At 40.4% G+C, this 12,915-nt stretch overlaps 1 protein-coding gene across 1 annotated transcript; it reads right to left on the bottom strand.

Moving 5' to 3' along the window:
• Positions 1–372: 372 nt before the first annotated feature.
• On the bottom strand, positions 373–12,662 carry LOC5578828. Its single transcript, XM_001663995.2, has 3 exons — positions 12,505–12,662; positions 12,201–12,375; positions 373–1,805 (listed from the first exon to the last, which is right to left on the bottom strand). The coding sequence occupies exon 3, from the start codon at positions 1,803–1,805 to the stop codon at positions 927–929; it is 879 nt and encodes a 292-aa protein (XP_001664045.2). The 5' UTR covers positions 12,201–12,375; positions 12,505–12,662; the 3' UTR covers positions 373–926.
• Positions 12,663–12,915: the final 253 nt, after the last annotated feature.

Here is a 12,915-nt window from a genome sequence, read left to right as displayed (position 1 = left end):
TGTTGAATTTTTGCAGAGCCACTCCTTAGCGCTTGTTCTAAGACGGTGTAAAAGTACACGTTTATGCGTATGACGATAAGGTTTTTTGTTTATTTACTTACATTAACGAGAGTTTCTTAGTAAACAAATGTACGTCAAATACTTATTTCACATAAACAAACATGTTGCTGAAACTGAATTGTTAAAAAAATCAATGATTTATTATATTTTTTTCGTGCTTCTTTAAAATGCGCAAAGTTTGGAGCTGCGCAAAGTTAGGTGCGTACACGGTAGTTTATTTTGAAAACTTACAGTAGTAACTTAGACTAAACGATTTCTACTCTAATTCAAGAGAAACAAGGAATGTGATATAGAACAAACAACACGTTACAATCAATGCCTTACTGTTTGAGTTTTATAAAAATGGAGTTGAGAGCTGAGAACATTCATTCGTATGAGCATGACTTAAAGATGAGTATTATTTTTGAGGTATAATTATCTTCAATGGGGACAATTCGCTGAATGTTTTGGTTTCAAAATCAGTCTCTGGTGCAGTAAGGCCCAGCTGAGATTCTAGCGTACAACCAAACTGAGAAGTCAACGAATCGAGGTATATTGAGAACGTCGATCATAGGATAAGACCGAAAAGGACATTCAAATTTCCTTTAATTCGTTAACCATTTTGGAAAACGCTTTTTTAGTTTTGACAATTGTTCGAATCTCGCTTGTGCCATAAGTCTTTGACAATCGAGCTACAGTTTCCTTAATACCTTATGTTTTTCGATCAGCTTCGATGAGAAGCCATGGAGATGCGATTCTTGTAATGGAGAACATATATACTTTTGCTAAATGTAAATGATCTTTAGAGAGACTAGACAGGAAGTTAGGAAGAACAACACATTACACATACTGATACGTACCTCCAACGATACGTGGAAAACTGAAGATTACCAATTGTTAAGGAAATCGAAACCCTTGCTATTACCGAGCAAGCTGTTCATTTCATCGAAATTCTTGTCGTCCTCCTCAACGGACGAAGACGGTGCTTGATGAAGACTGTCACTACGGGAACTATTGCGGAACAGATTGATTTTGTCGTCATCGAAGCCAAGATTTTCCAACGACTGGCCGTCCATCTCGTCGCTTGCCATCGACGCTGACACTAAAGCTGCCGAAGCGCTGGCTTGAGTACATATGAAATTGGCTAGGAAGTCGCTATTGGGCCCGTTGGATTTGATTCCTGGGATCTGATTGTTCTCTTGGTCGAGGGTGGGCGCTTCAGCATTGGTCACCTTCGCGTTGGATTTCGCACAAGAAGAATCATTCGTCTTGGGAGATTTTATCTTTTCTATTTTTTTCGCTAGGTCCAGCCTTCTCTCGCTTGGTTTATCCTTTTCCGGTGGAAAAATAGATAAATTTATCTGACTTTTAGTTTTATGCGCGAAAGGTGCGGAGTGCTCGTCCCGGAATAATCCAACCGATTCATCGTGAATTACCTTTCGACCAGTTTTGAGATACTGGAACGTTTGTAACGTCTTACCATCGTATAAATTGACCTTTCGATCATCGCTGTTCTCATCACTTTCGATGATATTCCGGAACGAGTCCGACGACGTGGAGAAACTATCAAAATATTTCAGTGTTAGTTCTGGCTTTATCAAAGTCTCATTGATGATTTCGATTTGCTCGTCACGGGTCAGATCGTCCCAGATGTGCTCATATGTGCTTCTGATCTCGTCTATATCGAGTGAGATTTTCCGTGATACATCGTTGAGATTTGCGAAGTAATCCTTGACAAACGAGTGATTCTTTATGTTGTTTTCCATCTAAAAGAAAAGCAAAAAAAAAATGTATGTGAAAGTAATACAAGTAAAATAAAACTTCTATGAATTGATATCGACTTCTAAACCCATTTGAAGGAATTGTAGGAAGCTTTTCTGCTCTAATATATTCTTCTCTTTGGCTTTATGTCTCAACTGGGGTATACCCTGCTTTTTAGTTTAGTGTCCTTATGAGAACTTTCAAAGTTATTTACTGAGAGTTATCTTTGTGAATTGGCCATTTTTACATTTATATGGAAAGCGGGGCAAGGAAACGCTGATAAAAGTGTTTCGGATTTTTGCATGATTTCCAACAGTTCTTACATTAACACACTAGATCCGCATGATGGGTGAATTGCAGCGGCGCGTGATCGGGTGGTAACCGATCAATGTGAGAATGTGCAAGTTGTGGCTCAAAGGCCGGTTCTTCAACTTCAGCATAATAAACGTGCACAGCCCTAACTCAGGAAGCACTGATTGATAAAACGCGTTTTACGCGCCAGCTCGAACGCTGGTACGACAGCTGCCCAAGTCACGACGTCAAAATCATCATCAGATCTAAACGGTCAGGTTGGCCAGGAGGAGGAATTCAGACCGACTATTGGAAAGTTCAGCGCCCACCAGCTGACGAGCGAACACGGCCTCCAAGAATATGGCCATTCGTAGCATCTACTTCCAGCACAGCCTTCCATACCGATACACCTGGAGATCACCACAGCAGACAGAATCACAAATCGACCACGTTCTGATTGATGGACGGCACTTCTCCGACATTATCGACGTCAGGACCTATCGTGGCGCAAACATCGACTCTGACCACTATCTGGTGATGGTGCGCCCAAAACTCTCCGTCGTTGACAACGTACGGTACCGACGGCCGCCCCGGTATGACCTAGAGCGGCTAAAGCAACCGGATGTCGCAACTGCATACGGGCAGCACCTCGAGGCTGCATTACCGGAAGAGGGTGAGCTGGATGAGCCTCTCTTGAGGATTGCTAGAGAACAGTGAAAGCAGACATCAACAATGCAGCTGAGAGCAACGTCGGATACGTGGAATGGATTGGTTCAACAGAACGATTCGTTCGACGAGGAATGTAGGAAGATTCTGGAGGAGAAGAATGCAGCGCGGGCGGTCATGCTGCAGCAAGGGACCCGGCAGAACGTGCAACATCATAGACGGAAAAGGCAACAGCAGAGACGCCTCTTTCGAGAGAAAAAATGCCGGCTGCAGGAGATGGAACAGCTGTGCCAGTCTCAAGAAACACGAAAGTTCTATCAGAAGCTCAACGCATTCCGCAACGGCTTCGTGCCGCGAGCCGAGATGTGCAGGGATAAGGATGGGAGCATTTTGACGGACGGTGATCGAAAGGTGGAAGCAGCACTTCGACGAACATCTGAATGACGCTGAAAGCACAGGCAATGAAGGACGGGACAACGAAGGAAATGCCTTCGTCGGTACGGCGGGCGATGGAAACCAACCATCCCTCACTTAAAGGTTAAAGATGCCATTCACCAGCTCAAGAAAAATAAAGCTGCTGGTAAGGATGGTATCAGAGCTGAACTCATAAAGATGGGTTGGAGGTTGGAGAGGTTAGCCATTTGTCACCTGTAGTAAACGAGTTCGTGGGAAGTTATCAAGCCGGCTTCGTTGACGACGGACCAGATCTTTACTGTACGGCTAATCGTGAATATCAGGACACAACGCATCATCTTTTCATTGATTTCATGGCGGCATACGATAGTATCGACCGCGTAGAGCTATGAAAATCATGGACGAGAACAGCTATCCCGGGACGCTCACGAGACTAATTAGAGCGACGATAGAAGGTGTGCAAAATTGTGGCGGTCAAAAAAGATTCACACCTGCACCAAATGTACCATGCACAAAACGCTCATAAGGCCGGTAGTCCTCTACGGGCATGAAACGTAGGCGATGCTTGAGGAGGTCTTGCAAGCACTTTGACTCTTCGAACGTCGGGTGCTTAGGACGATCTTTGGCGGGAGAGGGATCGCACAATCGGGCCACTATCTCATTAGGAACTCAGTGATGTCGTGTACACCCAATCACCAAGCTCATACGTTTCGACTTCCATAGATGTTTCAATCACCAAATCCATCAGACAACTGTTACATTTTTGTTGTTACAATAAATGTTAATGGTTGAATGTTTGTTCATTTGCGTGAAATCACTAAATACAGTCATCTCTCCCTTACTCGATATTGAAGGGACCATCGAGTTAGGGAGGTATCGAGTTACAGAACACAAAAGCAGTGCAACTGCGTTCCAAGGGACCATCGAGTTAGCCATGAAAACCAACTTTTACTATGGTTCTCTAACTCGATATCGAGATACGGAATATCGAGTAAGGGAGAGTTAACTGTAATGTGTAAAAGTCCCTCAGGCAATTGACTGGAACCTTACAAAGGTATAAACATTAAATGCTCCAAGAAAGCACATGGTTTGTGACGTATTCAAAAAGCCCGAAAGAAGTCAAATTTAGGACTTGATTAATTTGTGCCACTACTTGTTTGTGTATTAACTTAAGTTTGTTCATGTCAAAGGGGTCGATTGAACATAAGGGTGCCCAGTAGGAGATGGAATTTTAGACAAAAATTCAGCTATGAGGACAGAACTTGTTCCACCGTCAACAAAAAAGCAATGGATCCACAGTAGACTGGCCCTTAAACAAAAAAGTTGTAAAACTCAACGGGGCACCCCCTAGATATGAGCCTTAGGGTAAGAAAAACGCTCTCTCAAAATTTCAACTCAATTGGTTGCTTCACCAGCTGGCGCATTCGATTTGAAGTTTGTATGGGATATTCGTCTCAAATATATTGAAAATTGATCCTATGTCACTGTTTCGTTCCGTATACTAACTGTTCGCGTTCAAATAAGCCCAGAATGACAAATACACTAGTTGATACCCTAATGAACATAATTGCAGAAGGTTGTATCTGGATTCAATCTCATTTTCATTACTCTTTCAGTTGTTGAAAGTTGGGCTTAGATCAGCACTCCCGTACAGTCACTTATATGCATGCGACATGTGCCTCAGCTCGCCCAGCGTCATAGGTGGCTATGATGCGCTTAGTGGCTATCTCCAAGCTATGTTGAAGAAATACAAGCAGTGTTGCATGATATACTTCAGATGGTTAATTAATTTTATTTATTAATTTTGATCATGGCACAATCTTCTACAATATTCTTCGCTATTACATCAAGTAGTGTTTATGAGATTCTGGGTCCAATTGAACGCGATCTTAAATTTTCCTGAACCAAACAGTAGATGATGTGCTGTTGCTCATATGTTTGAGCTGAAAATCCCATATTAACTTCAATTCAAATGCGCCAGCTCATGGAACGACCAAATGAGCTGAATTTTTCAGAAAGGCTTCGTCTAACCCCAAGAAATAATCCTGGGGGGTGCCCCGTGGAATCATACAACTTTATTTTTCTCCCATAGTGAGCTGGGCCAGTCTAATCCACAGTTGATAAGCAGGACTTTTCTCATTTTATTTTGTATGAGGAAAGGCATCCAACTTCCAAATATTATTCCGAAAATAGTTCCCAGTTTTGAGGAATAATTCGTTAGATGCATTTCGCCATACAAATGCTTTTTGCGTTACCTGTTAGCGATTTTTCGGGCATAGACACCAGCGCATGTGCGTTACTATGTGGCGAGTAGCAAATCAGGGCATGCATGTAACCCATTTGCTTAGTAAAACACAATAATTGACGGGAATGGCTTGAGAACCCAAACATTTGATACGAAACCTCATCAAAAAGTCACGTTCTTTTCATAGTAGTGAGAACGTTACAAATGTAACTCTATGTTCTGTAATTTGTCTGCTCGTGTAATTGTCTGAATTTTTTAATTTTTGTAGCACAACGACGAACGAAGTGCGCCAACGCTATCGCGTCCCGAAACTGAAGGTAGAGAAATTCGTAAGGAATGCCAGAATTGTAAAAACGATCAAGCCTTTCCACGCCCTCCCTTCCCGATTATGAGCGACCTGTCTCCGCAACGCCTCGCAGCTTGCACACGTCCGTTTAGCTACATGGAAATAGACTACTTTGGTCGCATCACGGTATACTCAACAAGGTAGGCTATTCCCACGTGTAAACAACGGTTTTCAATCAAAACATGTGTCATCATTCCTATCGCCAAGCATGAGGCTTCAGGATAGTAAAAGAGAGCAAGCCTTGCTTTCTTTTGCACTCGTTCGAGTTTGCGATAGGAATGACGTCACTACCAAATGTAATTTTTCGGAGTATAATTCCTTGCTTATCTTTACCGTGGGTCCCATGATTGTCACCAGGGTTGGGAAAAATTCTGAAATTCACTCTTCAGTAGCCAAGCAAAGCCAATCACAGTCAGCGAAGCCAGTGAAACTCACGCCCATCGCTGCTGTAAGCAAAAAACCTTGAAAATTGCAAAACACTCGTTGCTAAGGGCAAATCAAAATTACTGTAGCAAAATGTTATATTTCCCGCATTTAGAGCCTTCAATGATACTAACGATTTATAAAATTCATGCACCCAACATAGACTACTTGATGAGTTTCACGCTTTTGGATTACTGTATTGGGAAGAGCCACGCGATTTTCGCGAAATTCAAGCCTACTACTATTACCATTCCCAGCACTGATTGTCACTGTAGGGCGACTTTCCGTTGGGGGGGTCTTGGCAACGTGCCTCGCAATTCGCGCCATTCACTTATAGAACTAGCCCACACACGGACAACCGATTTCTGTGTCTTGGCAAACCGCAATATCATGGCCCGCGGTTATCTATAGCGATCGTGGCACTAATTTCCAGGGTGCCAGTAAAGAGCTAAGAGAAGTGGTTCAGAATATCAACCAGGATCCAATTTTGAAAGAGTCCGCAACACCTCATACCGAGTGGACCTTTATTCCACCAGCCTCTCCGCACCTGGGCGGGGCGATTAAGTGTAAAAACCCATCTGTCCAAACTGCAATGGGGAAGGCTTCCCATGACGAGGTGCAGGCTGTTAAAAATCGAGAAGATGGTCAACTCGAGGCCATTGACGGATATCCCAATCGACGACGACGAATCACCAGTCCTGACACCGAACTATATTTTTATTGGGTCATCGAACGGACTAAAATCATGGGTACCTTCAAGGGGTGGATCACTTCTGATGCATCTGATATATCAGAATAATTTCATGCATTAAAATGCATTTAAATGCACACTCAGCAAATTTTTAATTCGTGGCTTGCTTCAGCTAACTGTTGTCCTTTTTGAAGTGTCAAACTCCATCTTACACAAACTCAAGAGGAGCTGCCACCTCACCCAGCAGCAGCCCTCAAGAGGGACTAAAAACGCTGTAGATATCTTGGATTTATCTTTTAATTTCGGATATTGCCATTTGGGTAATTAATCCAATTAAAAAATCTTTAAATCCCCCCTTTGGCAGTATGGCGGCTGACAAGGTGGACTCCGACTATGGGGGAGCGCGAAATAGATCACATCGCCAAAGCAGATTTTTGGCGTGCTCAACGAAGAGGCAAACATGTCTTTAATAGTAAATAGTTTTCTTGTCGAAACTTCTGATTCCTAGACGGCAAATTGAAGTGGCAGCTGTATAATTGTTAGGAAGGAGTAGATTCAAAAGAAGCTGTTATCTGTGGAAACTGTGTTACGGTTTTTTTAACAGGGTTGTGGTTTGTAGGAGGGTGTTTGCAATGCCGTGAAATAAATTGAATTGACGCAGACTTGAACCTTTTTATTATAATGATTCATTTACTAAACCACACTTGAACAATTAAACACAGTTGTTTGGGAACTCCGAGACCCTTGTTGTGGTTAATTTTTGAATATTTCCATCTAGACTTGGATTGGAAAATTCGATGTGGATTTATACTCGAGAAGAATGTTACAATTAATCCAGATTTTAAAGCGCACTGTTTTTATGGGAACGTAGGACAATGTAATCCTGATAAGCAATGTTTATCTTCTTCATGTTGTACGCAGGGATCTTCCTTGAATAAATGTATGATGTCCTCAAAAATCAGACGCCCAATAGCTCAAAGACCCCTGAGCACCGTCAGTCAGGCTTCTATTTCAAATTTTATATATTTCCAGTTTGAACCAACTTCCTTATTAACCTGAAACAAATAAAACAGGCGAATAATTGCAGAAAATCAGAGAAAGCTTATTTTTGTTGGAAACGCTTTCAAAACTTTCAAAACAAACAATGGCGCGTTGCTATATGGCAACAACAGGCCAGGGCTAAGTTGATGTGAATGTCCAAAAAATGCATTTGATGCAAACTGATGCACATTGAATGTGCATTGAATAAGTGATCCACCCCTTGGGTACCTTTCAACGATAGCCCTGTCATACTCCGAAATAGCTATAAACTGTCGCAAGTTATGGCAAACGAATTTTGGCAAATGTGGTTGAGGGATTACTTGCCCGATCTGACCCGACGCACAGTGCTTCGTCCCATGGACAAAAGTCAAAAAATCAACTTTCATATTCGACCGGATTAAGTAGGCCATGATGTTAATATATGTTTTAAGCGTGTAGTACAGATACTGAAAAGTTTGTGCGCTTATCAAAACAAACCAAAAGACAACATGTTGACAAGTTGTTTCATCGTTATATATTATTCATTGTTTTTATGTCAATCCAATCCCTCTTCAATTCACTTTATTCCCATCCTTATCATATTTTCAAAGTAAAAATCGTTATGGACCGTGTTGAAACAAGTAAGTAGGAGTCATTTCATTCAATTTTATGTGATATATTTTAATAATTGTAGTAAAAGATGCTTCTGAGCTATAAGCTCTTTAATACATAAGAAAATTAAAACTCTTATCTTCTTCTAGCCCATACAAAAAAGTACCTCAAAGTGCCTTTCTGAAATACAATTTAAAATGAAATATGAAGTATTTTTTAAATTCTGGAAGTGATTACAGCTGCATATGTTTGCCGATTGTATGTCATTTTATGATGTTTAGATTATGCTGCCACAACCATCAATACAGATTGTATCGAGCAGTGGTATTCTGCCGATCCACCCAATCGAATAATTCATGTTCTGAATATCATGAACAGTTGTTATGGCACTGTATCTTTCTCCCAGATATTTGAAAACAAGCTAACGATGTTTTGCAATTTTTATTGTTGCAAAATAAACCAAAAATGGGCTAAAACTGAAAGATCATACAATATTTTCGTGAAGCAAAACTCCTATTGGTTAGAAAAGCCAGTTCAGCTTCCGTGCAATCAGAAAATTGACGATGCAGAGTTTTCATGTTCGGCTACAAAGGCTGGCGTGGGAAGGCCTCTCGAACTGTTCAAAAAGCGACGTGTTACAGATCGTATCCACAATAATGAACTTGAAGAACTCACATTCGCTACCAATGTATCAAATTCTTTGAGTGGGCATACAGGTCATGAATGTAGCACAGGCATAAGCTTTGTATATTAATTTAGATCTGTCGAAACGAGTGTACAATTTGCTTCGAAACACTTTGAACTAATTACAGCCGAACTTGCTTCCTAGGCTTTATGTGCTGAGGCAAAAGAAACAAAAAATAATTTCCAAACCGATTTCTGCGTCAAAACATCTGCTACCGTCGATCTACAACAGCTCATGAATTGTACTGCAGCCAGTACCATGAAGGATCTCGTTGGAAGCTTTAACTGCAGTAAAACTGGTTTGCAAGTGGGGCTTGGATGGAAGTTCAGGACACAGCATCTTCGGAAGCAGGAAAATCGGATGAAAGTTTGCTGACCGTCGCAATGGTTCCGTTGAAAATGATCGAAACAAAAATAAATCAAACCCTCTGGTCAAATTCTCGACCTGGTTCGACTTTTTACTGCAGACCAATCAAGTTTGAAAATCAAGGATGAAAAAGTTTGCAACAAACTGTCCAAAATCAAAGCACTCCTAAAGGCAAGGAATACTCCAAAGGTAGACAAAAATCTTCCCGACACGGACAATTATAAATTTGACCTCTCATCTCTTCACTGCTGGATCAAAAGTTTGGATTGTTTGATTTACATTGTAATAAAACATGTGCTTTGTAATAAGAGAAGAATTTTTTTAATACGTTTAATATCAAAGAGTGGTGAAGATTTAACATCAAACAGACGAACATAAGCATGGGTCTAGTCGTCGATAAGCCAAACCGAGGTGTAAGCCCAGCAATGATGGGAATACTGCACGGAGATTTTTTGTAGATCCGAAAATAAGTTCAAAAATAACTGGAGTAGATTGGATCTCATCATAAACTTTGGAACAATTCTTCGAGTGATATCTTCGGGGAGAACAATTGATTTTCACAAATTCCAAGATCTTCTAAGTCAAACACGACAGCTCTACCTGAAGGAGTATTATTGATATTTTATGCCTATAACTGTGCACAATGTTCTGATGCACAGTGCACACATAATGGAAGATTTAGAATTTCCCATCGGTAATGTATCCGATGGAAGTAAACCAATTTCAGGGAAAATCAATTGAAAGTTATCAAGAATAAACAGCAACAAGGACTTGACGAATAATATGCTCCTCTGCACAAGCCCATCAATATCAGGAATCAGAAAAAAAAATTCTAATAACTATCAAGCAGAAACTCACGACATTTCAACTTTCTTTGTAGAAAAAGAAGACAATAATTGGAATGATCTGTTCTCGGATGATAAATAGCTGATAAATGAATTGTATTGCTAATAAAAATATTTTTTTTAACATTTTTTATTGGGTTTCATTGTATTCGTTGAAGTAATCCGCAATTCAATATTTTTATAAAAAAGTTGGTTTTTGAGACACTTTTATGGCTACGCATACCACATATATAGTTTATGCAAACGATTCAAGTATTTTTTCATGCATTTTCATTTTGAACATTCATCCCAAAACCAGCACGGTTCTATGGTGTCAAATGTTAAACTTAACGTATAAGCCACTTATGCCATTACTGATATAATATATGTCATTCATGCCAATAACGTGTTTTTTTAGTGTTAACAACTTCCTCCCCAACATCGAAGGACAAAACCGCATAAAACATCCAGTTATGACTTTTGTCCCCAAGTGCCATGCGTTCGAAGCACTGTGCGACGCATCGGCTCACCAAGGATGAGCCAATCCTAGTCAACGATATTGTGGTAATCGTAGATCCTGAAGCTCCTCGCAACAGCTGGCAATAAGGCCGAGTCATCGCCACCAGACCAGGTCCAGTCGACCAAATAAGAAGCGCCACAGTGCAAACTAGTCACGGTATGAACATCCTTCTGTGAAGATCGCCGTGCTTGACGTAGGAGTTATGGATCAAGACGCTTCAGGGGGACCTTCGGCACACCCGTCGACCAGCTGAGCCCATTGTGTGTTTCCTACCACCATGCTACCTTTAAAGGCTACCATCGTTTGGCACGATCGGTTATCAATGCGATCGTAATCTGTCACGGCGAGATGATATGACAAAAACGTACAAATAATGCCAAGAACAAAGTTGTGCTATTGATCCAGACCTTAGAATTAATGCTTAAACGATTCTTAAATCAAACTGAAGTGAAACTCTTGATGAATTCGATCAATTCCGGCGACCTTCACAGCTTTTCTTCCAACAGCGCTTATCTTGCGAAATTTATGAAGAATTTTCATGATTTTGTTTGATCCAAAATGATGTGTTGTGGATTTGAAATTTGTTTATAAAACAGCCACAACAACAATTTTATGTCATGTTTTAGATCCCAAGATAAAAAACCTGATTTCAATAGTAAAAATTTTGCCATTGTTATGAAATTTATTCAGCTTCAGGGCAACAAAACGCAACAATCAAATATCTACAGTCATCGCTCCCTGGAAAATATAATTCGTAATTTTCAAATAAAAATGTAAAGAAATACAAATAAGTTGGATATATTTAAACCAAACTTCATATAGGAAAATGATTCTCGATAGAAATTCATCTTTCGAAAGCTACAAATCGATTTACTTCAATTAACCTTGACGAATCCGAGAGACAAATAAATAAAAACTTCGTTCTCACCCAACATAAACTGATCTTCCAAGGTAAATATTCAAATTTTTCTAATCAATTTAGCGAATAATTTATTGCACAAGGTCAAGCTAGCATTTCCTAAGTGGGCTAAAGATCACACTATTTCACTCATCAACAGACACAGTCAAGCGATGAAGGCTACGCCCTGCCTTCTACACATAAATCGTTGTATTGAACTCGCATAAAAAATATAAACATGCTGCGGCCGAGCGATTTGTATTTCGAACCAGTAGCAGCGAAAGAAACATGTAGAGCAGCCTCCCCGTGCTCATCAAAGCATGAACAGTGAAAAAAGTGCGAAAAATGCATCGAGAAAACCTATCGAAATCCGCCCATCCCATCATCGTCACTACTCACCTTCAGCAGTTGGGGGCCTTCGGGTGCTTCAATTAGCGTCCGTCGATCGGCTGCCGCGGTGCTGATGACCGTAATTCACTCTTTTCTCCTTTTTTTTCTCTACGATGGTCAGATTATCACAAGCTTCCAATGAACAGCAGGAAAACGTTGGTTATTGGGCAGTGCTGTTATTCAACTGTTTTGGAAAATGGAGAAAATTGAAAATTTTCATTTCAACATCACAAAATTGACTTAGGTTTTTGGTGGTTTTCTCTTTGTTGATGTTCCATTATAATATAGTCTTTAACTTTATTACTCTACTTACCAGTATACTACAATATCCCATTGTTTATTTGCATTTTTCGATAACAGAATCAAGCCAATGAAAATAGTAAATTTTACTCTCCAGAGACACGACTGTCTGTCAACACAACACTCCCGACCCGAACGCAACGTAAACACTGACTGACTGCGAGCGAACTGAACCGAATTTTCTCAGCGACATGTCTGCAGGGCTGCTACGATCAGTATTTCTTTTTGTGCGCTACTCGTTGACCCTCTCCTGCCGTTTGGAATAAAAAAGTAGGTCTTTACACCATATAGGACACAGAATCGCATTAAATTTTAAACAGAAACCGCTTTGAACTCAAACAAAATTTGCTTTTAATGAAGGCAATATCTATTTTATTGTATAGTTGTATTTGTATGTTTATTTTTGACTATAACCTATTAGTTT

Source organism: Aedes aegypti, chromosome 1 (genome assembly GCF_002204515.2).
Source record: "Aedes aegypti strain LVP_AGWG chromosome 1, AaegL5.0 Primary Assembly, whole genome shotgun sequence".
Lineage (NCBI taxonomy): Eukaryota > Metazoa > Arthropoda > Insecta > Diptera > Culicidae > Aedes > Aedes aegypti.
The sequence above is the reverse complement of the archived record's forward strand: the minus strand, read 5'-3'. Positions and strand labels throughout refer to the sequence as shown.

Excerpts from the sequence above, each read along its gene's own strand:
- LOC5578828 (XM_001663995.2), bottom strand. The coding sequence starts at position 1,805 with ATGGAAAACAACATAAAGAATCACTCGTTTGTCAAGGATTACTTCGCA.